Here is a 22,672-nt window from a genome sequence, read left to right on the forward strand (position 1 = left end):
ACAGGCAATGAATCCATGGCAATTAGATAATTAAAGCATGACATAGCAACATCATCCATTATGAGATTTCCTTGATACGGCAAGTCCAGCCAGATTCTTGGCTCAGAAGGGGTAGACTGAGGGAAGAGACGTTAGCATATACTGTAAGCATTCTTCATTTCATCCTTATCTTACCTTGCACCGAGACACCATCCGAGTTCTCTGTTCTTGATCTTTTTGGCAACCTTCACCTCGCGAGTCAGGGGCATTTCATAGCCAGAGTGGAGCAGACCCATCATGAAGTTCAAATCCAAGCACCACTCGGGCCGATCACGAAGCTCTTTCAGGGCGCCTTCAATGCCTGCAAAAATGCCCCAGCTATCTTCGCCACCACAAACGGTCGACGTGAGCTGAAGCAATTCATCCAAAGTGAACGAGTCAGGCATGCCCAGGGGCTTGGTACGGTCGTAAAAGTAAGAGAAGATATATACGTCTTCCCTGGCAAATGTCTTCTCAAGCGATGGCTGGTGGACGCCGTTGAAGGAGCAAGGAGCAAGGGTGCATGCAGCCTCCTTGTTCAGAGTCTTCTCTGCAAGACCACGACACTGAGCGGCGGTAGACCCCACCTTTGGGCCAGCCATGGTAACCTGCACTTCTGGAGCGAGCTTGTGCCCATCTGGAAACTCCAAAGTGACATTCTTCTCCATCCCGGGCCCGATACAAGGGTTAGGGATTGGCTGCTTAACCCAGGACAAGTCTTTGGGACTGGATGCGAGCATACTCTCAACGATAGATTTGTGAACGGCTTTGCGCGCAGCCATGAGACCATAGCCAAGGTGAGAGTGCTGATACAGCTCGAAATGTCGGCCACCGAACTGGAGATCGTACTTGTGATCACCTTCGGCCAAGCGCTCCGGCATGCCGCCTGACTTGCTCTTCGGAAATGTGGGCTGGAAAACGATCTGGGTAGAACCTCCACCAAGGTCAAAGACTGCGGCAGTAGGTGTTTCGTCAGGGCCGCCGATTTTTCCGAGAAGGTAGTTCGTCGTGATCCAGGCATAGACACCCTCGTCGGAGCCATCCATGATTTCCACACCTCCCTTCTCTTTGGAAACAACAGGGAACGGATAAACAGTCTCAAGGCGAGTTCGTACTGCGTCCAAGATCTTCTGGCTCATTTCCGGGCCAAGCATGCGCAATCCGGCTGTGGCCTTTACAGCAATTGGCGAGCAAGACTTGTATTCATCAGGAACAGTCTTCATCGCAACCTCCATGAGAGGATCAAGACTCTTGGCTGCTCCTTCAGCATCCTCCTTGTAAGAACTCAGCCCGGAGCCGCCCTGCTTCGGCTCAGTCTGGAAAAATACTTCATCTTCAAGTTCGGGGGTGGGGCCGCAGTTGTTGAATTGATAAACGTGAATCCGAGATCCTTGGCTTCCAGCATCAATCATAAGAGCATACTGAATCAATGGCTTTTTAGGGTCATGGGGCTTTGAGCACTTTTCTTTGACAGGAGCACTGGTGCTTGGCCGTCCTGAGTACATAATGAGTTATCCCGATCAGCAAGTTGTAAAAGGATCAATTGAACTGACCTTGAGGAAAGCTCGGACGCATAGGTCTTGACGGAGAAATCCAGAGCAACATCAGCAACAGGGCTGCCACAATGGCGCCCGTCTTTAAATAACGAGATCTCTGAGTCTGTGCCATTTTTGCAGGTACTGAACAGCGTTGCTGCTTCGACAATTTTTGCGGACTTTCCACAAGTTCCGCAGCTGGGGGAGCCTGCGAGTTGGATCGTCGATGGGGACTCGCTCCTGAGTGTATATACGATAGTGTAGTTTGCAGATGTCGACTGTCAACTCCAGTCGACATGCGAGCAAGGCCAAATGGACAAACTCAAGTGGCGTCTACAAAGAAACGCTCTCAGTATTTTCAACGGAGCAAGGAATGAGAATGAGAGACTGATTAACGACTAAAACGAGTGAGAATCATTGATTCATCAGACGCCTCCGAACGAGCCCGAACGAGATCGTGGAGGATGAGATGAAATAAGATCGATGTCAGAAATATGGCGGAAAGTCAGGGGAGAGGGAAGTCCAAGACGGAGACCAGACCCTTGAAACGATGGCATTAGACCCACTCGCTGTGGCGCTTGTTCCCCATCCGCTGTGGCTTGGCTGCCTGCATGCGTCCAGTGGATAGAACACAGTCGTGGGATCAACTTCATGTACTCCGTATCTACCACTAACCACTGTCTGTTTTCACCTTTCAATCAAAACAGATCGCCCAGCTTGTCCACACCTCTACCTATACAAATCTTGTATATCTCCGTTGTTCTTGCGCCTTCTGCCACCGAAATTGCCATGCCATACGACGAACACTCGACATGAAGCACACACGCGGCCTGACATCGATAACGCAAGCACTTCGCCATACCTTCCTGTCCCCTTTCCAGACCACCCATGTCCAGTCTCTACGCTACAATCCTGCTTTGCGAGGAACACAATCGAGGCTCTTTCAGTCTTCTCGCCATCTCCCTGCACAACAGTCAAAACAGAGACACATCAAAGATGAAGATATTCGGTCGGAGTACATACAAATTGTCAACGAACAAGGTGATCTCGAGCCTGCCATGAGGCTTAGAGAGGTGCTACGCTCTTTCGATCGTTCTCAGAGCTTCCTCATACAAGTGTCTCCAGCCCTTCCTGACCGGCCACCAATCTGCAAAATCGTGAACAAAATCGCCTTGCGTGAGCACGAGCGAGCCAAAGCCAAAGCTGCGCATGCCACTAAAACAGCAGTGAAGCAGATTGAGTTGAATTGGGCCATTGACAGTCATGATCTGGCACACCGCTTGAAGCAGTTGACAAACTTCCTGGACAAAGGTCGACGCGTCGAGATCGTCCTGACGCGGAAAAAGGGCAAAAGGGCACCCTCTGTGGAAGAGATCAAGAACGTCATGGATAGCGTCTTGCAAGCTACGAAGGAAGCTGATGCGATGCAGATCAAGCCCATGGAGGGGGAACCGGGCAAACATGTCACATTATTTGTGAAAAAGAAGGACAATTGACATTTCTTCGCCAACTTGCAATTCCATGTGTTATATTTGGCGTACATAATATTGATAAATCTCAGCAAAATGCCATGTATATACAATACACCGTTACTTCGAGCCTAGTTAAGTAAGACCATAAGGTGACCTGACTTGCGGACTAAATAGAAGACCATCTTGGCGATTAGATTTTTACTCCACCATATCAGTCCTTCTTAACAGTTCTGTCTATGACACTGGGGATCGAAAAAGCCTGTGTAAGTGACCATGATTGCGATTTGGATATGCTTTTACTATCAACATCGTTATTTGTGGCACGATCAAGGTACCTAACAGGTACTCCGTAGGTAAGGTAGGTAGGTAGGTAGGTAGTCTTTCACTGTTCGCAACCTCCGCAATCTCGCAGCTGTGATTGGGCGACCAATGACTAAGCAGTTCCCCTAAATTTTTCGGGTCTGATGGAGATCTTCTCGACCATCTGTCCGGCTCCATTCTTCCTTTCCATCGCGTTTGCTATTATCTCTTTTTGTCTGTCGTTCTAGTCCAGGGCAGTCATCATGTCGAGCATCTCGAGAACTGCAAACCTTTTGCTGCGCTCCAGCAAGGCTTCCTTGCTGCGTCCTCGCGCCCTCAACCCTGTGCAGCATGTCTTTGGCAACAACAAACTAGCTGCCCGTGGGCTGGCTAGTGCCTTTGAGCGCTCTAAGCCTCACGTTAACATTGGTAAGGAATAATTTTTCATCTGCGGGCTGGCCTCTTCCACTAACAATATTGTATAGGTACCATTGGCCACGTCGATCACGGCAAGGTAGCTCCAAAATACCCTTCATGCTTCCGACCTTCCCGCGCCTGTCTGTACATTGCTCACACATTCTTCAGACCACCTTGACCGCTGCTATCACCAAGCACCAGTCCGAGAAGGGCCTTGCCAACTTCCTTGAATATGGTGCCATTGACAAGGCTCCTGAGGAGCGCAAGCGTGGTATCACCATCTCCACTGCTCACATTGAATTCTCGACGGAGGACCGACACTACGCCCACGTCGACTGCCCTGGTCACGCCGATTACATCAAGAACATGATTACTGGTGCTGCTAACATGGACGGCGCTATTGTCGTCGTTGCTGCCTCGGATGGTCAGATGTAGGTCGAATGTCTTCGGACATCTGTGGCAAAACGCATCGCTTACGCTTTTCCTCAAATAGGCCCCAGACTCGTGAGCACTTGCTGCTGGCCCGCCAGGTCGGTGTCCAGAAGATCGTTGTTTTCGTCAACAAGATCGATGCTATCGATGACCCGGAGATGTTGGAGCTCGTCGAGCTCGAGATGCGTGAGCTGCTGAGCAGCTACGGTTTCGAGGGTGAAGAGACTCCCATCATTTTCGGTTCCGCCCTCTGTGCTCTTGAAGGACGCCGTGAAGACATTGGTAAAACGAGAATTGAGGAGCTTATGAAAGCTGTTGACACCTGGATCCCCACTCCTCAGCGTGACCTCGACAAGCCTTTCTTGATGTCTGTCGAGGAAGTGTTTTCTATCGCCGGCCGTGGTACCGTGGCTTCCGGTCGGGTCGAACGTGGTATTTTGAAGAAGGACTCCGAGGTTGAGATTGTCGGAGGCTCTTTCCAGCCCATGAAGACCAAGGTCACCGACATTGAGACCTTCAAGAAGAGCTGTGATGAGTCGCGCGCTGGTGACAACTCTGGTCTCCTCCTGCGTGGTATCCGCCGTGAAGATGTCAAGCGTGGTATGGTCATTGCTGTTCCCGGCAGCACCAAGGCTCACGACAAGTTCCTCGTCTCCATGTACGTCCTGACCGAGGCCGAGGGTGGTCGTCGTACTGGCTTCGGTGCCAACTACCGTCCTCAGGTCTTCATCCGTACTGCCGGTAAGTTCCGACCTAACGTGTCCAGATCTTCCAGGAGATATTTGCTAACGATTCATCAGACGAGGCTGCTGACCTCAGCTTCCCTGACGGCGACGAATCTCGCAGAGTCATGCCTGGTGACAACGTCGAGATGGTCCTGAAGACTCATCACCCTGTTGCTGCTGAGGCTGGTCAGCGCTTCAACATTCGTGAGGGTGGCCGCACTGTCGCTACTGGCCTGATCACACGTGTCATGACTGACTAAAGGGCCGGTTCGCGAAGATACCCACGAGGCATGACCGACTGACTGGCTGCTCTGTATTATAAGAAAAAATATACTTTCATTGTCCTTTGGTTCGCACCTTCTTGCAGCGCGGGAAACGGCAAAGGTATCTATAAGGAAGGTTTGCGCCGGCGTTTTTGAGTCATGTCCATGTAACTTTATTTTATTGAAAGCATGTAGCTGAATTTGTTATATCTCTCCTCCTCTCTTCTATTATGTCCTTGATATAAATAAACGATGTCTATGGATGAATTGAGAATCCGGTTCCGAGTAGGTACCTTTTGTTGAGAGTATAATTCTAAGAATATTCATCGAAAACGCACGTGTAGGGTAGGCCTTTTGGTCCGAGGGTTAACCTCAACACCTTTCGGGCCTTGTTTGACTCCTTTCCCCAACGGCCCTCATCCTTAAGGTAAGGATGCATCGTAATAAGCTACATGTACCACAGAATCGTGTAAAGCGGCGAGAGTAGTGAGACTCACGAGTGCACTAATGGCGGTGCCACTACTCCGTAGGAGTCACTTCAACGCTAGGCCAAAAAAGGGGCTTACGGTCCCGCCTCGAGCTTCGACCATGGTGGCCTGGGCGTTGAGGCACTCAGGCGACGATGGCCCCAGTGACGAGGCATGAGGCCCCTTCTGGCCACAGGATCATAACACCAGCCGACCAACAACGAGCCTATCTTACCTCGGGGCTTGTTTGATCATCGCACATGAGCCCGCGCAGGAGAGTCTTGTGATTCTCGAGTCCATTCGTCCTTTCTTATTTTCCTTGCATGGATATTTACATCATCCTCAATCGCTTATCCTAGAAACTAGCATTGCTCGTCATTACAACTCGCCACGGTCTCCGCATCTTGACGATTCCCCAGCCGCTCCTGGGAGGTCTGTGGTAATCAGTCGCACCTTCTTGATTTTCGCAACAACGACAATTTCGACTTTGTCCGAGGAATTGATAGCGTCTCCGCCATATTGCTCATCTCTACGACGGCTGACTCCATACTATACTATTCACCATGGCGACCAATGGCCATTTCGCCTCGATTGGTGTCGACAATGATAAGACAGCGTACGAACATGGTGTGCAAGTAATAGACGAGAATAAGGAGTTCAAGTACGTATCTTCCTCATACTTGGACCGGCTTAAGCTGTTTCATCCATTGTTTATTTGACATAATGGGAGTACCAGTGGTGGTGTCAATGAGCTAACAGTCCGCAACTCACAGTCCCAATATTTCCAAGTATCTGAGCCTCGAGAATGTCACTCCTGCTGGTTTCAACTATCATCTCATCTCCGTCTTCGGTTCGCAGTCAACCGGCAAGTCCACGCTGCTAAACCATCTCTTCGGCACGCACTTTTCCGTCATGTCCGATTCGGAGCGACGCCAGACAACCAAGGGTATCTGGATGTCGAAGAACAAGAAGGGAGGGGAGGCCGCCCCGGACCAAACTCTGCGCATGGCAGATAATATCCTCGTTATGGATGTTGAAGGTACGGATGGTCGTGAGAGAGGAGAAGACCAGGACTTTGAGCGCAAAAGTGCTCTGTTTGCCCTTGCTACGAGTGAGGTGCTTATTGTGAATATATGGGAACACCAGGTCGGTCTGTACCAAGGTGCGAATATGGGTCTGTTGAAGACAGTCTTTGAGGTCAATCTGCAACTGTTCCTGAAGGACAAGAAGTATGTGTTCTAACGACCTGATTTTCTAAGCGTGGGCGATTATTTACTGATTCCTTTGTTAATGCAGCACCACTCACCGATCACTTCTCTTCTTTGTGATCCGTGATTTTGTCGGCACGACGCCCCTCAAAAATCTACAGAAGACATTGATGGAAGACATGTCTCGCCTCTGGGAGTCTATTTCCAAGCCTCCTGGTCTTGAAAACTCCACTGTTCATGATTATTTCGATTTCCAATTCTATGGGCTCCCTCACAAAAGCTACCAACCCGAGCAATTTGTCGCCGAGACCAAGAAGCTTAGCTTGCGTTTCCGCGAAGGCCAAAGAGACCCCAGTATGGATGCGCGCAGAGGCGAGTTCTCTGAGGGAGGTGTCTTTCTTCCGGAATATCATCGGCGGATTCCCGCGGATGGGTTTTCGCGATATGCAGAGGGCATTTGGGACCAGATTGTAAACAACAAGGATCTAGACCTTCCTACGCAACAGGAGCTACTTGCACAGTTCCGCTGCGACGAAATTTTGAGGGAAGTGATGATAGCCTTTGATGAAGCTATTCTCCCATTTGAGGAGAAGCAGTCACAAGCCGCGCGTCTTGGTAAGCCGGAGGTGCTTGGGGGTTTGGGTGCTGCGATGCGATCATCACGGGCCAAAGCTGTCAAGAACTTCGAGACAGAAGCCAGCAGGTATCACAAAGGTGTCTACCAGCGCAAGCGGGCGGAGCTTGAAAGCAAAGTCGATACCCGTCTGAAAGCTCTTCTACAAGGTCAACTTAATGCCGCGCACAAGTCAGGTATCAACGAATTCAGTGAGGCAGTCTCCACCGCTGTGAAGTCAGGCCAAAAGCAGGGTATAGGTTATGACTTTGCTGAAATTGTCAATGAGGAGGTGAAGAAAGCCATGACCAAGTTCGAGGATGTGGCGCGCTCAACTGTGGTAGAAGGCACCACTTGGAGTGACTATCAGCAAGAACTGGCCTTGTATGCAAAGGAACTAGCGGAAGTTAGCGGAAGGTTACGCAGAGAAGAGATGCGGCGTTTGGCCAATCGCGTTGAAAGATGGGTTCAGTCCCGTCTGGGAGAGTCGGTCGGGCTTGAGTTCAACGCTCTGGGATCTGGACGTGCAGGAGGAGGTGCGCCCGAGTCAGGGGAAAAGCCTCTCGAGAAGGTTTTCTGGGATCGTGTCTGGAACGTTTTCGTGGAGACGGTTCTTGATGCCGAGCGTAGGTTCACAGACCGTGCCAGCAGCTTTGATGCCAGCTTGGAGGAAGTGGATGTCGGTCTCTGGAGGCTTCGGAGGAAGTCTTGGGGTGCCTTGCGCGCCAAGATTGATGAGGAGATGACTGAGGGCAATCTCTTGCTGAAACTGCGTGAGAACTTTGAGGACAAATTCCGTTACGATGACGCTGGAGTACCCAGGATCTGGCGGCCAACCGATGATATTGAAGGCATCTATACCCGCGCACGCGAATCAACCCTGACTTTGATCCCCCTTCTTTCGCGCTTCCGCTTGGCAGAAACGTCAGCCCCACCGCCACTTGATCGCTGGATAGGCCACACTCCAAGCTCTGCCACTCCAGCAGATGAGGAAGATTTACCGCCCATCGGCGGTGTCGATGAGGAAGAGGGCAAGAGCTTGGATGAAGAGATGATGATTCTCAGTGACGCTAAGCGTCAAGAGCTCACTGTCAGATTCAAGAAAGCCGCGGACGGAGTTTACGTCGAGGCTAAGAGAAGTGCTATTGGCGGCATGACTCAGGTGCCTCTGTACTTCTATGGTCTTCTCCTTGCCCTGGGATGGAACGAGATTATCGCAGGTAAGTGTTCTATGGTGGAACTTTCAAAAGAAATCAGTTGGCGGATGAGTTGACCATTCTTTTAGTGCTTCGTAACCCGGCCTATTTCTTCCTCCTGTTTGTCTGTGCCGTGGTCGCCTATGTCACTTATCAGCTGAATCTCTGGGGCCCGATAATCAAGATGACGGAAGCCGCTTCGAGCCAGGCGATGGTGGAGGGCAAGAAGCGACTGCGCGAGTTTCTTGAGTCTTCTGATACCGGGCGGCAAGCCATTGCCATGTCGGCTGGTTCGGGGCGCTCAGGTGAGCAATACGAGTTGTCCGATCTAAGTAAGAAGGGCAAGGCAACAACGTCAGCGGATGAAGACATGGACGACCTGTGAACATGATATCCTGTATACTTAGGGTGTATTTTGTCTTTAAAGTTAGGTTTTTGTTCTACATAATTGCCCAGGCACATCCTGAAAGTCCAGTTAATGACACATGTTTACCTTTGTTGAACTTTCGAATCTCATGCATTTTCGAGCTATTGCATCTGGCTCTTAGTGATAGACATTGTCATTGACTGTTCGTTGACTATAATCGGCACTTGTGGGGGGATGATCGCATCCCCCACGTCAAGAGCGGAGTTACTCCGACACTCCTCCACCGGAGCTATGTACCAGAGACACTACCACTGCCAGGTTTTGGCTCTATTGTTTTCCTTGTTCTTATCGTGAAGTGTTAAAGTCCTAAAGTCCTTCAAACAAGACTGAACGATCTCTGTTCTCGATAATCTCTTGTCCGAACGAGCGAATCTATCAAGAACAAGCAATTACAGTATTGCCCCTCTCGGAAGTCAACCCCGCACATCTATATATACAACCTTAATCGCTTTGAGCTCTACTACCTTCTAAGCGCCATGTCCGTAATGAGCGAATTACCCAAAAAATATGATGATCTCACCGACAAGCGACGGTACTGGCCGGCAGCAGCAGGATCCGCAGAGGAAGGACTGGGAATGCTCCGGCTCTTGACGCCGGAGGTTGTGGCCGATGCTGCGCGGACACAGATTCAGACGGGAGAGCGCGTTTGCTTGAACTGGGATTTAGAGAAGCTGGATCCTCCTGGTAGGTGCTAGGGATATTTCTCGCAGATCCATGGACATGTACAAATCCATGCCGTCTGTGGTTCAGTTCTGGCGTCAAATCCTGTTTACTTACATATTTGCCCAGGATTTGGCCGCAAACCGTTCGAACACAAGGTTCAATGGGTCGCTCCTGGTGTCGCTTTCGATGATGAGTATCACTTTAACCCGCAGCAATCCTCTCAATGGGACGGATTCCGGCATCACAACGCTCCTGCGCCAACCTCCGACGACGCGGACCGCAAGCTGTTCTACGGCGGCACCACAGCGGACGAGATTCAGGATCCTAACTGCAATCGTATTGGGATTGGGTACTGGGCGAAGAAAGGCATCGCAGGTCGCGGCGTGCTCATCGATTATCTCTCCTGGGCAGAGAAGAAGGGGATTACTGTTGACGCGCTGAGCCAGCATGTCGTATCATTAGACGATGTGTTGGCCATCGCGCGCGAATGCAAGATCGAGTTCAAGAAAGGCGATATCTTCTTCCTTCGTGTTGGTCTAACCAAGACGTGGGATGCGATCGACGCACAGCAGAAGAAGCTGTATAGCCAGCAGTCCATGCCCAAGCATGCGGGGATCGAGCAGAGTGAGCGTGTGCTGCGCTTCGTGTGGGACAACCACTTCGCGGCTGTGGCTTCAGATACGGTCAGCTTCGAGGTGTATCCGCCTTTGAATCCCGAGTACGATCTACACCATCATCTGCTCGCTGGGTGGGGGATTCCAATCGGGGAGATGTTTGACTTGGAGGATTTGGCGGAGACATGTAAGAGGTTGGGTCGGTGGACGTTCTTTGTGTCGAGTAGTCCGTTGAACTGTGCTCGAGGTGTTTCGAGTCCCCCTAATTGCATGGCGATCTTCTGATACATTGTCATTGGAGCACTCGAATACCTACTTTAACCTCAGATGTCCAATATTACTGTTCTGAAGCAGGTTCATGCCCTGCTCAAATGCTGTTCCACGGCTTATCTTTCACGGGTGTTATCAATCCCACGTGATTGTTATCGACCTCGGCTCCCAACGCTTTGCTGATTCAACAAAGTCACTGTCGCTCTTCGAGTTCCGAAGATCCGTAAGACGTACTTTGCACTCATTTTGATACGTTGCATAATGATACCTAGTCACTCCTTCAGCTCCGTCTCCCTGAAACGTGCACTTTAATCAATCTGGCATTGATTATATCCCCTCGATTTTACTCGACCGATCCGCGTGTTCTAGTCATCTACTTCATTCTATCTAATACCTCCTCACCAGCTAATTTCCTTTGAAGATAATTCTAATATAATCGATTCTACTTGATTGCTTCATTAAAACATCATGGCGAATGCGCTGTCGTCTTTGCGCCTCGAAAGCATGCGCGAGCTGCTCTCGGCCATCTCACCCCTAATCTCATGGAAGACGCTAGCTCTGCTGTTAGCGATCATTAACTTGAAGAACATGCCTCTCATTTGGCACGTAAGTACACCAGGTTACTCTTGGCGTAATTGGAGAGCTGGTCTGATTCAAATAGGCCCGTATTCTATATCACTTCTGGGGAAACATCCGATGGCGTGTTCAGGATCCCTATTTTCCCAAGGGAACAGCCCTAGTCACTCACAGCGGGAAGCCGACACATCCAGTATTCGTGTCGTACGGCATCTCATCCCGAGCTCCAATCCTGGAGACGGATTACAACCAGCACAAGTCCAACAGCACGTACTTTTCCGACCTGGACGTGGCCCGCACGGCCCTGGTCACCCGTCTGTACAGCCCCGGAGCTTCAATCGTTAGCAAGGAACTCGACGCGGAGCTCCTCGAAGCCAGTCATCGGGACGGCACGAAGCCACCCAAGCGCAAGGGCATCTATGTGGCCCTGGGCTCGGTCTACTGCAGCTTCAAGCGTGAGATCAAGCCCTTTGAGCTGTACGAGATGGAGACCAAGGTTATCGCCTGGGACCAGAAATGGATGTACGTTATGACGTTCTTTTTCCGGCCCGCGAGCCGGAAAGGCGGCGAGAAGACACTCTTCGCGACTGCGCTGAGCAAGTACGTCGTCAAGAAGGGACGGCTGACCGTGCCGCCGGAGAGGGTCCTGCGGGCCAGTGGCTTCCTCCCTCCGCGGCCGGAAGGTTCTGCCGCACCTGAGGTGACTGCCTCGACTGAGGCATCGGGTGTGGGGACACCGGTCAATGGAGAGGGTCTCACGGCCAGTGCTTCGGGGGTAGACGGGTCTTTAGTGCGGGAAGTGCTGAAGTTGCGGGAGGAGGACATGCCGGAACCGAAAACACTGGAGGCGGAAAAGAAGAGCAACGCCGAGTCGTGGGATTTGAACGAGTGGACATGGGAGCAGATTGAGCAGGAACGGCTGCGTGGGTTGAAAGTCATAGAAGGATATTCAACGATGGATGCTAAGATGTACGAAGAGTGGCAGCGTTAGCAGCTGTATGAGCTAATGGGTTTGTGTGATTTGCTCTTTCTTCTGGCTTACTAGATATTTGATCATGTTATATAGACTAGACTTGACGCCGACGAGGGCAACACAATTGGAGATGACAGTGGCTTATTTACCATGGCAACTGGCAGATGCTACACAACCACATGCACAAATCAGGCCCAGCTGCGTGATATTGCAAGAGCTGTAGATGAGGTCTGATTCTAGCGCTACATCACTCTCTATAATGGAGATATTGTCTTTCTTACCGACGAATTTTCGCCAGATAAACCTCACTCGAGAAACTCAACGATAAGGCAGACCGATCCACCGCATCCATGTCGATCCCTCCTCTACCCACAGATAGAGTGCCGCAATTTCTGAGCAGCTAGAGACCACCCGTTAATAATTCACTGAAAAGCTCTTCACTGGACGATACATACCATCGTTATCCGCGGGACCACACTGCGTATCCAAACAGTGTTGCATTCCACGCTGGTAATCCACGTTGTGGCAGGGACAGGTGAGATCAACGTTGATATTGCATTGTTTATTCTGATCGAGGCATTTTTGCTACTCATCTTCAATCAGTATAACTGCTTCTGCGGAGCATGTCGAGAACATACCAGACAGGGTGTTATGACTTGGGCAGCGACGAGTGTTACCAGCGCGGCGAGCGGAAGCATGATTGCGAGCTTCATTTTTCGTTCAGCTGAGGTATTTTGGGGAGGGAGAACTTGATTGAAAGGGAGAGGAGGAGGACCCAGCAGGTGAAGGTTTAGATTGTTCAAGTTTTCTGCCCTGCGCTGGCCATTGGAATTTATGGTAGGGTCCTGATCGTCTGGTATATACTCGCGGAAGTGCTTGTGTTGGCGTCAATATGCACATCCTGTTGTACAGGACCTTGGAAGGGAGATCGTCACCCTGCAAAGAGGGTTTTACCAAGTCGTACAGTGCCTAAATTGATACAAGAATCTCCGTTGAGGGTGTTGCTTGTGGGCCGATCTGGTGCAGGGATGATGCAGAATCGGATGCAGTGCCACATACTAGAGGATCATCATCCCGTTGTATATACAGGGCTTGATTCACTCCTGAGGAGAAGCAGAACCGAAGTCCGAAGAAGAAAGCCCCGAAGTAGAGTGAGTTCGTTGAAGTCCAGCAATCAGTCAATGCACAATCGAGGGAAGTCTCTGAATCTCTGAATATAGTAGGTAGCTGTACAGCAAGTCTCAATGAAAGGTTACTTCAAAGTGATCCCATTAGATGTATGTTCTATCATAGCCAGTAATGGGACGAGAGACCAGCTCTCCCCAATCAGCCAAACCTCCATTTAGACAATTGCTCCTCGTACTGCATGCCTGTTGTATACTTCAGTACCATGAATGCTTTGCTTCCGACTGATCAGTGACTGTGAAACCCAAGTCGACGTAGTGAGATGTATAGACGGCACGGAGTTGTATGTTCCACTACACCTTCGGTGTGACGGTCAATAGGCCGTAGTGGTCCCTAAGCTGGAGCCATGCAGTATTGTAGAATTTGATACTGTCTCCTATTTCTATACATGTCCAGTCTTCATGCAATTGCCCACGGATGGTTGACGACATGCCAAAGACTTGTTAACCCGTCGGAGTCATAATTAACTGAGAATGTAACCTCTGTTCAAACATACTTGTTGCCTTCTCTATGTCTGACTACATCCCGTGTGCGCTGCCTGTTGACTACACATCTTGCAAGTATTAGTTGTAGTAAAGCTTCCGAGTAATCAAAACGCCACATGTTCTTTCGTAAAGGCTATAGTAAAGACGGATCATAAAATTAAAGAAACACAAACAAATTAAAACCAAGTCTATCCCCATCGTCTTATGCACATCGCTAGAGCGAAACCTCTTCTCCAACCAGTCGGGCAAGCCGGCCATATTGATGAAAAGGGTCGCGTCAATTGGGGGTAGTGTAAGCCCAATGACACTGTGTGGCAAGGCATGCGCAAGCACAGAGGCCTCGCCACGGGATCCAAAAATGAGATTAATCAATGTTGTGTTCCTTAGAACACTTTCAGAGATTAAACTGAAAAGAACAGATACTACACTTGATCTAAGCCAAAAGGCAAAGAGAGCTGGAGAAGAAAAGAAAAAAAAGTCTAAAGAGACGGGGGTGGAAGGAGTATTTATATTGGAGGTGTGGTGGCCCGTGCGACGCTAGCGGCGTTGGCTCGCTTATTCTTTCGTGCCTCAGGTTGACGGGTAGATATGGTTTGCCTCAGGTACTCTGTATCCTATTGTTGTTTGACTGTCTATGAACATCTTGCAGTCTAGTTTATCCTCTGTATGCTTCGCCTTTGGGTAAATCAACATAGCCGTACAGGTTCATTGTAGCTGCGTCCTGCTGCATCTTCTGACCCCATTCACCTAGGTGCTTCATGAACATCTCCACGTTCTTCTCATCGCTCAAGTCGATCGGCTGCTCGTCCTTGCCCACTTGCTTCATCTGCGTCCCCGCCGCAACGCTGGTGACTCCGAAATCCTGCTGGTCAATCTTCGGTTCGATCGCTCCGGTCACCTTGCCTTCCAGAATATCGCGTGGCAAACGAACTTCCTGGCACGCAGGTCGAGCGATTCCAACGCCATCCACCGTCTCCAAGGCGCCCACCATACCGGACGCCGTACGCAAGCCACCGGTCACGTAACTCTTCGTCTTGCTCAGAACCGGCGTGATTAGGGATGCAAATTCCAAAAAGAACGACTCCCGCTGCTTGGTGGACTCCCTCTTGTGGCTGAACGCAAGAGACTCATACGTGCCTCCCGACAACTCAACAAAATCAAACTCATTCTCCTCCAAAATCCGGCACAGATCGCGCGCTTCTTCCGCGCTGAAACCTCCGGCTTGGAACTCGACTGAGTTGATCTTGATGCCTAAGATGAAACCAGTCGATGCAGGTACCTCCTTCCGAATAGACTGGGCGATCTCCACAATCAGCCGCGCGCGGTTCTCCAGACTCCCGCCATACTCATCGGTGCGGCGATTCGTCGTCTGCGACAAGAACTGTGCGAGGAGGTACCCATGTGCGGCGTGCAACTGGATACCATCATAGCCAGCCTTGTGCAGGTACACGGCGGCATGCGTCCACCGCCGAATGAAGTCCTGGATCTCATCCTTGGACGCAGCGTGCGGCTTCGCGAACCGCATCCCCATGATCTCCTTCTCGAGCTGAACATCGCTGGCGGAGACCGGGGTGGGCTGGAGCCGTTCTTCCGTTTGCCGGCCCGGATGGCTGACCTGGCCGATGACCAGGCTGCCGTGTTTCTTGGCCTGCGAGGCCAGCTCGCGGAAGGCGTCGAAGCGTTCCCCGTGGAAAGGATTCTCCAGATCGATGATGGGGTTGCCAGGGGCTTCCAGCTGGTCGTAAGCGAGCATGATGTTGCCAGTAGAGATGAGTCCGTAACCGCCTTCACCCCATCGCTTGTAGAGATTGATCAACTCCCGGCTGGGGACACCCCGTGCTTTGAAATCGGTGGGTGACCAGGAGGACATGCGCTCGGTCATGGCGGCTTTGTAGAACCGGGTGGGCGCCGTGCGCTTGCTAAAGGCGAACTGTAATGGCTGGCCCAGCGGGGAGATATCGACGGGAGCTGACTTGTATCTAGAAGGCATCTTGGTCTATTCGCAGTAGAGAGATTGTAGGGCTATAGAGTTAAGATGAGTTGACCAAGTGTGGTACTGTATTTGCGGAATATCTACGCAGAGGGGCTGTCCTACAAGTCTTCCTACTATATATAAATCGCGATCAGAGCCAAAGCTATATTTCGCCCGAAAATCTACTTCAAAATTCGCTCGGCATTTGCATCCTTTGGCAGTTGATCCCGGGGACTGCTTGATTAACATCATAGATGACATCACAGATTCTGCAGGATACGATCAAGATGAACAATCGTCTCCAGAACTTTCCTTGCTCCAGGAGTCCCTCTTATCAATCATTACAAATCAAACAATTATTAATTGTCTTCAGATTTCATCATTGTGGCACTTGTTGTACACCGATGTGACCGGTGGTTTGAGTACGGAGTGCAGGGTACATAGAAGTTGGGCACCACTGCGGCGAGGAGCCGAGGTTTGCCGTCCACAATCTCCCTTCAACTCCCAATTCGTTCAGTAAGTTTGAATATATCCTCGCATCAAGAGGTCTTAATCAGTGAGAATAATTGCTTTGCTGATCAAAGTAGATACAAGTCCTTGTCGACTGGTTGTCGCCTGGACCTTTTCATTATCATTTGCGCTTTGCGTTCAGCCCACATTTCAATCTGGGACTCATCAGCATTCTGTACCCACAATGTGGGACAACGGATTCCTACGTTGGCGAACTTGGACGATAGCCATGCAACGACTGTCAAAAGTAACAATACCCCGCCAACGAGCGGGTACCATCTCCAGGACGGATCGTCTTTCAGTAGATCCACGTTCATTCCGAACAGGCTCTGCAAGGATTAGACAGTTACAGCGGAGCGATGTCTGATAACTTACGGATGCGAACGTAAGCGGGAGAAAGACGAACTATCACCAGTCAATAAATAAAACACAGAAGGGCCGGTAGATTAGCCACACGTACAGTAATCCAGCTGATCCGCTTCAGGCTCGTTGCCAGGCTGGTTGACCGATGTGCTTCGTTGATAGAGACCCAAGCAAATTCCTACCCAGAGCAAGACGTTAGTTAGTTCAGATGCTGGACGTCATAGACTGATGTGACTTGCTATCTGTAATATATCTCGCATCGTCTGTTCCAGTTTATCTATCTGGCCTTGGATGTCTCGCTCCATGGCATTGATGGTCTCATGCATCCGCTCACTGAACCGACGAGTTTCGCTGTAACGTTGATATTGCGAGACAAAGTGACGCGCCTGGCTGAGCTGTTCCTCCAGCGTCCCTTGAATCCGGGTCCACTGCTGCATATTCTCGGCTACTGCATCAATTAAGAGGTCATCTTTGCCCCGAGCGTTCAGTTGATGGGAGCGCTAGCTTGTCAGCGTCGTTCTTTGAGAGAGAACGGCCCATCGAGTGAAGAATACAACGAAGATACATACAAGGCGGCTCAGAACACTTCTGGCATCTCGGCAGAAATTCATCCAGTCTTCTCTCCATGTCTGCATGAATAACTGAATGAACTCCAAGTCATTCTTGGGAACCCAACCGAACGGGAGATTACTGAAGTAATGTATCGCTTTCGGAGGGACTTCGAGGACCGCCCATTCAATTGTTCGGAAGGTACCATTCTCATAGCTGCGGTATTTGCCCTCATCGTGACTGCCAGGAATTGTATGAGACATTGTCAAATTCATTTGAATGGACAAGGTAAATGTCCTGCAGGGGCTTTTGTTCCCCAAAGAGAACCTCAGCTCGTTTGGCGAATGGCTTATCTGCAGGTAAGTTTTCCACAGATGATTCTCCCGAAAGAGTCTGTCAGGTCAGAACCGTAAAAGAAAGATATCCAAGCGATCAAACGTACATCAGATGAGTTTCGTCTGACGTCTTTGGCATATTTCTGATATGCGTGTCCAATGCACCGTCAATAAGCCACTGCGCTGTCTTAATCCCATCACGGACGACCGCAATGTCAACAGCCACTGCAGTGACCTCCTTGCTGCGCTGTCCGAGATCGCTGTTATCGTCGTCTTCTTCTTCTCTAATCCTGAGGAGCTTTTCACGTCGGTCCAATAACGCCGCCACTGCCGCACGGTCGCCCTCCTGTATGGCCATCTTCATCAACGGAATCGAATTGTGGCCGTGTCCCGTGCGCACATCATTCAGGAAAACCAAGTCTGTCGAGGACTTGACGGTGCTGCAAGGACCGAACCAGTCCGTGTTCTCGAGACCCTGGATACTGGCTTGGTGCTCTAGGAGGACTGCTACCGTTGCCCGATCGGCCTGCTGCAGCGCTATCCTCATCAGAGGAATAGAGTTGTATTCGTCCTCATTTTCCAGGCTCGGCTTGTATCTCTCAAGAAAGGGCTTGAGAAGACGAGACCGACCTTCCTGGATCATAATGCGCAGGGAGACAATGTCCCTTTTTAAGGTTGTTCCCGCCTCAACCCCAGAGGTGAGCATGTCTGCAATCTCGTAGTGGTTCCATTCTAGCGCGTAGATCAGGGGTGTCTTCCTATACCGGTCGATGGAGTTAGGGTCAGCCCAGACGGTCTGCAGTAGATGCGTAACGAGTTCTTGATCGCCTTTCTCGCAGGCCCAGGAGAGGAATGTTCTCCGAGCTTTCGTCATAGGCTCGACGCCCTGCCTGGGCCCCAGTAAAGTGAGCCATTTTTGAAGATAGTCCCTTTTCCCGGACTGATACTGCTGCTCCATCGCTGCTCGTTTGACCGTGTTACTGATAAACCACCACAAAGGTAACTGTCCCTCTCTGTCGTGGATGTCCACGCCAGCGCCATGATTCACCAGAATGCTTGCTGTCTCTAAATGCCAATTCTCCGCAGCCCACGATAGTGGCGTCCGACCTCGCGCGTCCTTATAGTCCGCTTCAGCTTTGCCCTTCGTCAACAAGACCTCCACCACACGAGAATAACCTCGCTCCGCCGCCCTAGACAATGGCGTGCGGCCTCGCGAGTCTGGCAGGTCGCATTCGACATTTTTTTGCAGGAGCAAGGCGACCATGCGGTAGTCGCCCGCTTTGGCAGCCCAATGAAGCGGGGTTTCACCATGGTAATCTGCAAGATCGGGGCTAGCCCCTCGGTCGAGGAGGAACTGCAACACAAGGCTGCGACTGTTGTATGTCTCCGGTGATTGGGTTAGATCGTATGAAGCCGCCCAGGAGAAGGCGGTTCGGCCCGTACTGTCTCTGATGTCGGGGGATACGCCATAAAGAAGCAATTTGAGCTGGAGAAGGTCACCGCGTTGCGCAGCGTGCATCAGCTGGTGGATCTGCTCATCCTCAAGGGGGAGAGATGATGTCGCTACCACCATTGTTCCTCATATTCGCTCGACTAAGTTCTGTGAGAAAATAAGAATTCGGAAAAATAAGCTCTTTGGTTCCCATCTTATTTCTGTGACAGAAACGGGGTTGAAGGGTCCTGCTGCAGTAGGCTCAGCCTCCATATTTGCAGCGTGGCTTATTGGTCACACAGATGGCACTTATGCACGAGATTTGCTGCTAGTTCCGTAGCTACAACGCTGTAGAATAGTACATCGGCTCCGATAGACTTGCATGAAGTTCAAGCTTCATTCTTCATAATGAATATCATCAAGTAGGGAGAGATGTGGAGTCTGATTGAGTTATGCTTGCGATGGAGCAGTAGGATGTATGAGTAGGCACATGGATACAATAATAACCAAGGAGTGCCCAAAGCAAATGAGGGTCATGTCATGTGACTCTCTACAACAATCTGCTGAATTGCCCTTTTGTGTGGTTAGCTGAAAGGTTCACAAGTAGCAATATATATGGGTCGAGCCTGGGTGTCTCAGCAGCTGTATAGATTTTTGTATGGTTATTGATGAGGCTATATAAGTATCAAAGGAAACAGAAGTCCTTTAGAAGTAGGTATACTTATCTACTTATCCAGTACTTTATAAATATGGAAAGTGCAACATAAATCTGTTATTCACAATCGTGATATTTCAATCCTGGTCACGGGACTATGTTGGGAAGGATACCTCTTTCAACCCACGTCATCAAGAATCAAACATCAGCATTTTCAAAATGGCTTCCATAGTAAGTATATTTCGCGTCCTAGGACCTCAAAAGCTGTCTAATAGAAACTTCAAATTACCGTACCAGAAGACCTAGTCCCCGAAGGTTGGACCATCGAAAAAAGTCAGGTCAACGACGAGTATACCTGGGGTAATCCCAATGCCGCCGGTTATCAAATGGCGAGGGCTTTCGGCCTGAAGAATCCGCAGCCGATAATGTGCCGCACACCGGATACGGGGGAACCGGGATACCTCTTTGAATCAGAAGGCAAATATTACTTTTGGGAGGGGCTGGAATGCGGAATATTTGAGGTTGTTAAACCGAAGGGTTTGCATGAAATACTCGCAGTGATGAAGCAAAAGGGGGAGAAAGCGTTGAAATACCGGGAGCTGGACCAGATGCACCCTTATGAGTAATTCCTTCTTGTACCTTTCAATCGAAATGATTCAGAATCTGTTGCTGCAATAAAGCCTTTGCTACGTACGTTCTGATAGTACTCGATTATGTGGGAGGGGCTATATATCAGGCGCTCTAAAACTTTAGCGCAGCGCCGTTCCACGGATAGAAGCGAGGTACTTAACCTAATATGGTAGCCATAAATTTTTACTTCTGGTGATTGAACAGCTCCACCAGTAGGAGTATGTGGTCGAGAATACGTGCTATATTTAAGATTGCAGTTCCTATAGAGTAAAGGAGTGACATAGACAACATCACAAGCTAATGCTCTATGATATTGTACCTCTGGATGACGAAAAAGGCTATCCATCACCCCACCGTTGGTTGTCCCTTTCAAGTAATTATTACTTCGACTCACGCCGTTTCATGTACCGCCGCCACTGCCCGCTGTTAGCAAGATATGCCTATTAAGGCTTAGGAAAGAGCGACAACTTACGGCAGGGTTGAGCAGATAGACCGGAACACCAAGCAAGAAAATGCCACCGGTAACTCCAGCCAGAATTCCCATTGCGGCAGCGTAGCTGTACTCCTGGACCATAGGGATCAATCCGTAACTGATACTGAACGCGATGATGTTCTTCGTTCCCACGACCGCGACGAGAGCTGGACCTGGATTCTTCTCCCATGCTTCAGCAGCGAACGAAGTGGATAGGATTAGCACAGAGACAAATGCGACCTGGAAGAGAGTCCATCCCATGAAGGGGCCTCCCCAAGTGGCCGTGCCGTCCGCAGTGAAGCCATAAAGTATCAGTGCTACCACAGCGAGAATGCCTGGGAAGATAAGGAGTAGCAGTCGATGCTCAGGGGTATGGATGCCTCCGGATCGCTTGGCCATCCATACAATAAACCAGTCGCCAAAGAAGCCTGCATAAAGCATGCCGCCAAAGCCGCCAAAAACCCCTCCCAAGTTGATCAAGCCGATGTTCTTGGCTGGCCAGCCATAACTCTGCAGAACCGTGTCATATGTTAGAGAAATCCCGATGGAGGAACCTACACCACAGATGACAGGAGGGTGGCGTAAAGAATGCCAGGAGAACTGAAAACCTCGAACATATGAAACCAGGACTTCAACACTGTCCGAGCCGGGTTGGGGGCTGAGCGAGAAATAGGAGCGAGCATCTGCAAATAAGTCTTCTTGGGGCGAGACTCCTCTGCGACATCCTCGCTCTCATTCGTACTATTAGCGGCAAGGTATGTTTCTGCTTCTTCCCCGCTGAGCACCTGGGTCACTCCGAATTGATCTGTCACCACGACGCGGCCGTTGACAAATTGGGCTTGGCGTTGGTATCTGGTCTCAAAGCAGCCAAAGATCACGATGAGCATTCCGACTGCAACAGCAATCACGTAAACCCAGTAGAACCAGCGCCAACCCAATGCGGCAGCCTCATATGAGCTTGCCAAATTGAGGCAGCTAGTTATGGTATTCTGTGTAGCCCAATAGAGACCATACACCAGGCCACGTTGGTGAACAAATGTCACTTCGGCCAGCATGAGTGGAAGAAGCTGATTCCAAAACCACGGTGAGTATATGGGCGGATTAGATGAGACCATAAGCATAACGAACCGATTCTGTTGCACCAGAGGCAAGGCCCTGTAAGATACGTAAACCCAAATGCTGCTCCCAGCTCTGAGACAAAGCACAACCGATGGTTGCCCCTAGAAGTACGACGATCGAGATGATGGCGGCAGGACGACGTCCATACACTAAACCAAGAGGCAAGACGATGTAATTTCCTGCCAATGGCACCCATGATTAGTTTTCAAGAAGATGCTTAACAGTTTCAGGAAAAGGTCACTCACCGACTCCGACGAAGAGCGATGGAAATGTCGAAAGCCAGACAACCTCATTGGAACTGTGTCCCTGTGGAATATAGAGCTCAAAGAAAACGCCGAGGATGGCACCCAATCCTCCGACTACCGACAGGGACATGATGGCTACATTCGTGATATGTCAGCAAGTGAGTGTAAGGACGAAAAGTGTACAGCAGACAAAGGGGGCTCACAGAACCAGCAACAGCTGACAATAACACCCAATTTTTCCCAGTAGGTAAAGTTCAAAGGATCATTGGGATCCTTGCTAGGAATAGGAAGCCGCTGGATTTCACCAAAGGTGTCAACCAGCACAATGCCAGCGTCAGGAGGCTGAGACTCGACCTCCTCCGCAAATTCGAACTTAGCTTTTTCCTCCATAGGCGCAGGTACAGACGAGGAGTGCGCCTGGTGCGATTTCTAAAAGGTCATATCCACGGGGTAGACGAACGCGCAGCTATATAGCTACATCAAGGACCTAAGTGACCTTTCCGATAAACGGCACCGTTGCTCTGTGCTTGCAAACGTGCGGAGGAGACGAG

The 22,672-nt window shown here is 50.3% G+C and overlaps 9 protein-coding genes across 9 annotated transcripts; 5 read left to right on the forward strand and 4 right to left on the reverse strand.

Moving 5' to 3' along the window:
• Positions 1-58: 58 nt before the first annotated feature.
• GDA1 (guanosine diphosphatase) lies at positions 59-1,686 on the reverse strand (the record flags this gene model as incomplete). The annotated part of the gene is made up of 3 exons (XM_026757561.1): positions 59-116; positions 175-1,513; positions 1,572-1,686. The coding sequence occupies 3 exons, from the start codon at positions 1,684-1,686 to the stop codon at positions 59-61; spliced, it is 1,512 nt and encodes a 503-aa protein (XP_026617417.1).
• Positions 1,687-2,365: 679 nt separating this feature from the next.
• Positions 2,366-3,049, forward strand: CDV56_104178 (putative translation initiation factor IF3; the record flags this gene model as incomplete). The annotated part of the gene is made up of 1 exon (XM_026757797.1): positions 2,366-3,049. One exon carries the CDS (start codon positions 2,366-2,368, stop codon positions 3,047-3,049), a length of 684 nt encoding a protein of 227 aa, XP_026617418.1.
• Positions 3,050-3,588: 539 nt separating this feature from the next.
• TUF1 (translation elongation factor Tu) lies at positions 3,589-5,159 on the forward strand (the record flags this gene model as incomplete). The annotated part of the gene is made up of 5 exons (XM_026757907.1): positions 3,589-3,754; positions 3,811-3,839; positions 3,911-4,173; positions 4,236-4,915; positions 4,975-5,159. 5 exons carry the CDS (start codon positions 3,589-3,591, stop codon positions 5,157-5,159), a joined length of 1,323 nt encoding a protein of 440 aa, XP_026617419.1.
• Positions 5,160-6,192: 1,033 nt separating this feature from the next.
• Positions 6,193-9,031, forward strand: sey1 (dynamin-like GTPase SEY1; the record flags this gene model as incomplete). The annotated part of the gene is made up of 4 exons (XM_026758162.1): positions 6,193-6,290; positions 6,403-6,858; positions 6,926-8,670; positions 8,736-9,031. The coding sequence occupies 4 exons, from the start codon at positions 6,193-6,195 to the stop codon at positions 9,029-9,031; spliced, it is 2,595 nt and encodes an 864-aa protein (XP_026617420.1).
• A 518-nt stretch (positions 9,032-9,549) lies between these two features.
• Positions 9,550-10,635, forward strand: CDV56_104829 (uncharacterized protein; the record flags this gene model as incomplete). Its single annotated transcript, XM_026758448.1, has 2 exons — positions 9,550-9,757; positions 9,863-10,635. The coding sequence occupies 2 exons, from the start codon at positions 9,550-9,552 to the stop codon at positions 10,633-10,635; spliced, it is 981 nt and encodes a 326-aa protein (XP_026617421.1).
• Positions 10,636-11,088: 453 nt separating this feature from the next.
• Positions 11,089-12,187, forward strand: CDV56_104964 (acyl-CoA thioesterase; the record flags this gene model as incomplete). The annotated part of the gene is made up of 2 exons (XM_026758583.1): positions 11,089-11,226; positions 11,282-12,187. 2 exons carry the CDS (start codon positions 11,089-11,091, stop codon positions 12,185-12,187), a joined length of 1,044 nt encoding a protein of 347 aa, XP_026617422.1.
• Positions 12,188-14,494: 2,307 nt separating this feature from the next.
• On the reverse strand, positions 14,495-15,829 carry CDV56_105221 (NADH:flavin oxidoreductase/NADH oxidase family protein; the record flags this gene model as incomplete). Its single annotated transcript, XM_026758840.1, has 1 exon — positions 14,495-15,829. One exon carries the CDS (start codon positions 15,827-15,829, stop codon positions 14,495-14,497), a length of 1,335 nt encoding a protein of 444 aa, XP_026617423.1.
• A 657-nt stretch (positions 15,830-16,486) lies between these two features.
• CDV56_105391 (ankyrin repeat domain-containing protein) lies at positions 16,487-19,141 on the reverse strand (the record flags this gene model as incomplete). Its single annotated transcript, XM_026759010.1, has 6 exons — positions 16,487-16,650; positions 16,697-16,726; positions 16,782-16,862; positions 17,019-17,184; positions 17,254-17,473; positions 17,676-19,141. The coding sequence occupies 6 exons, from the start codon at positions 19,139-19,141 to the stop codon at positions 16,487-16,489; spliced, it is 2,127 nt and encodes a 708-aa protein (XP_026617424.1).
• A 1,524-nt stretch (positions 19,142-20,665) lies between these two features.
• CDV56_105704 (uncharacterized protein) lies at positions 20,666-22,511 on the reverse strand (the record flags this gene model as incomplete). The annotated part of the gene is made up of 6 exons (XM_026759323.1): positions 20,666-20,701; positions 20,758-21,265; positions 21,316-21,824; positions 21,886-22,055; positions 22,122-22,256; positions 22,325-22,511. 6 exons carry the CDS (start codon positions 22,509-22,511, stop codon positions 20,666-20,668), a joined length of 1,545 nt encoding a protein of 514 aa, XP_026617425.1.
• Positions 22,512-22,672: the final 161 nt, after the last annotated feature.

The sequence above is a fragment of the Aspergillus thermomutatus genome (assembly GCF_002237265.1).
Source record: "Aspergillus thermomutatus strain HMR AF 39 chromosome Unknown NODE_23, whole genome shotgun sequence".
Taxonomy (NCBI): domain Eukaryota; kingdom Fungi; phylum Ascomycota; class Eurotiomycetes; order Eurotiales; family Aspergillaceae; genus Aspergillus; species Aspergillus thermomutatus.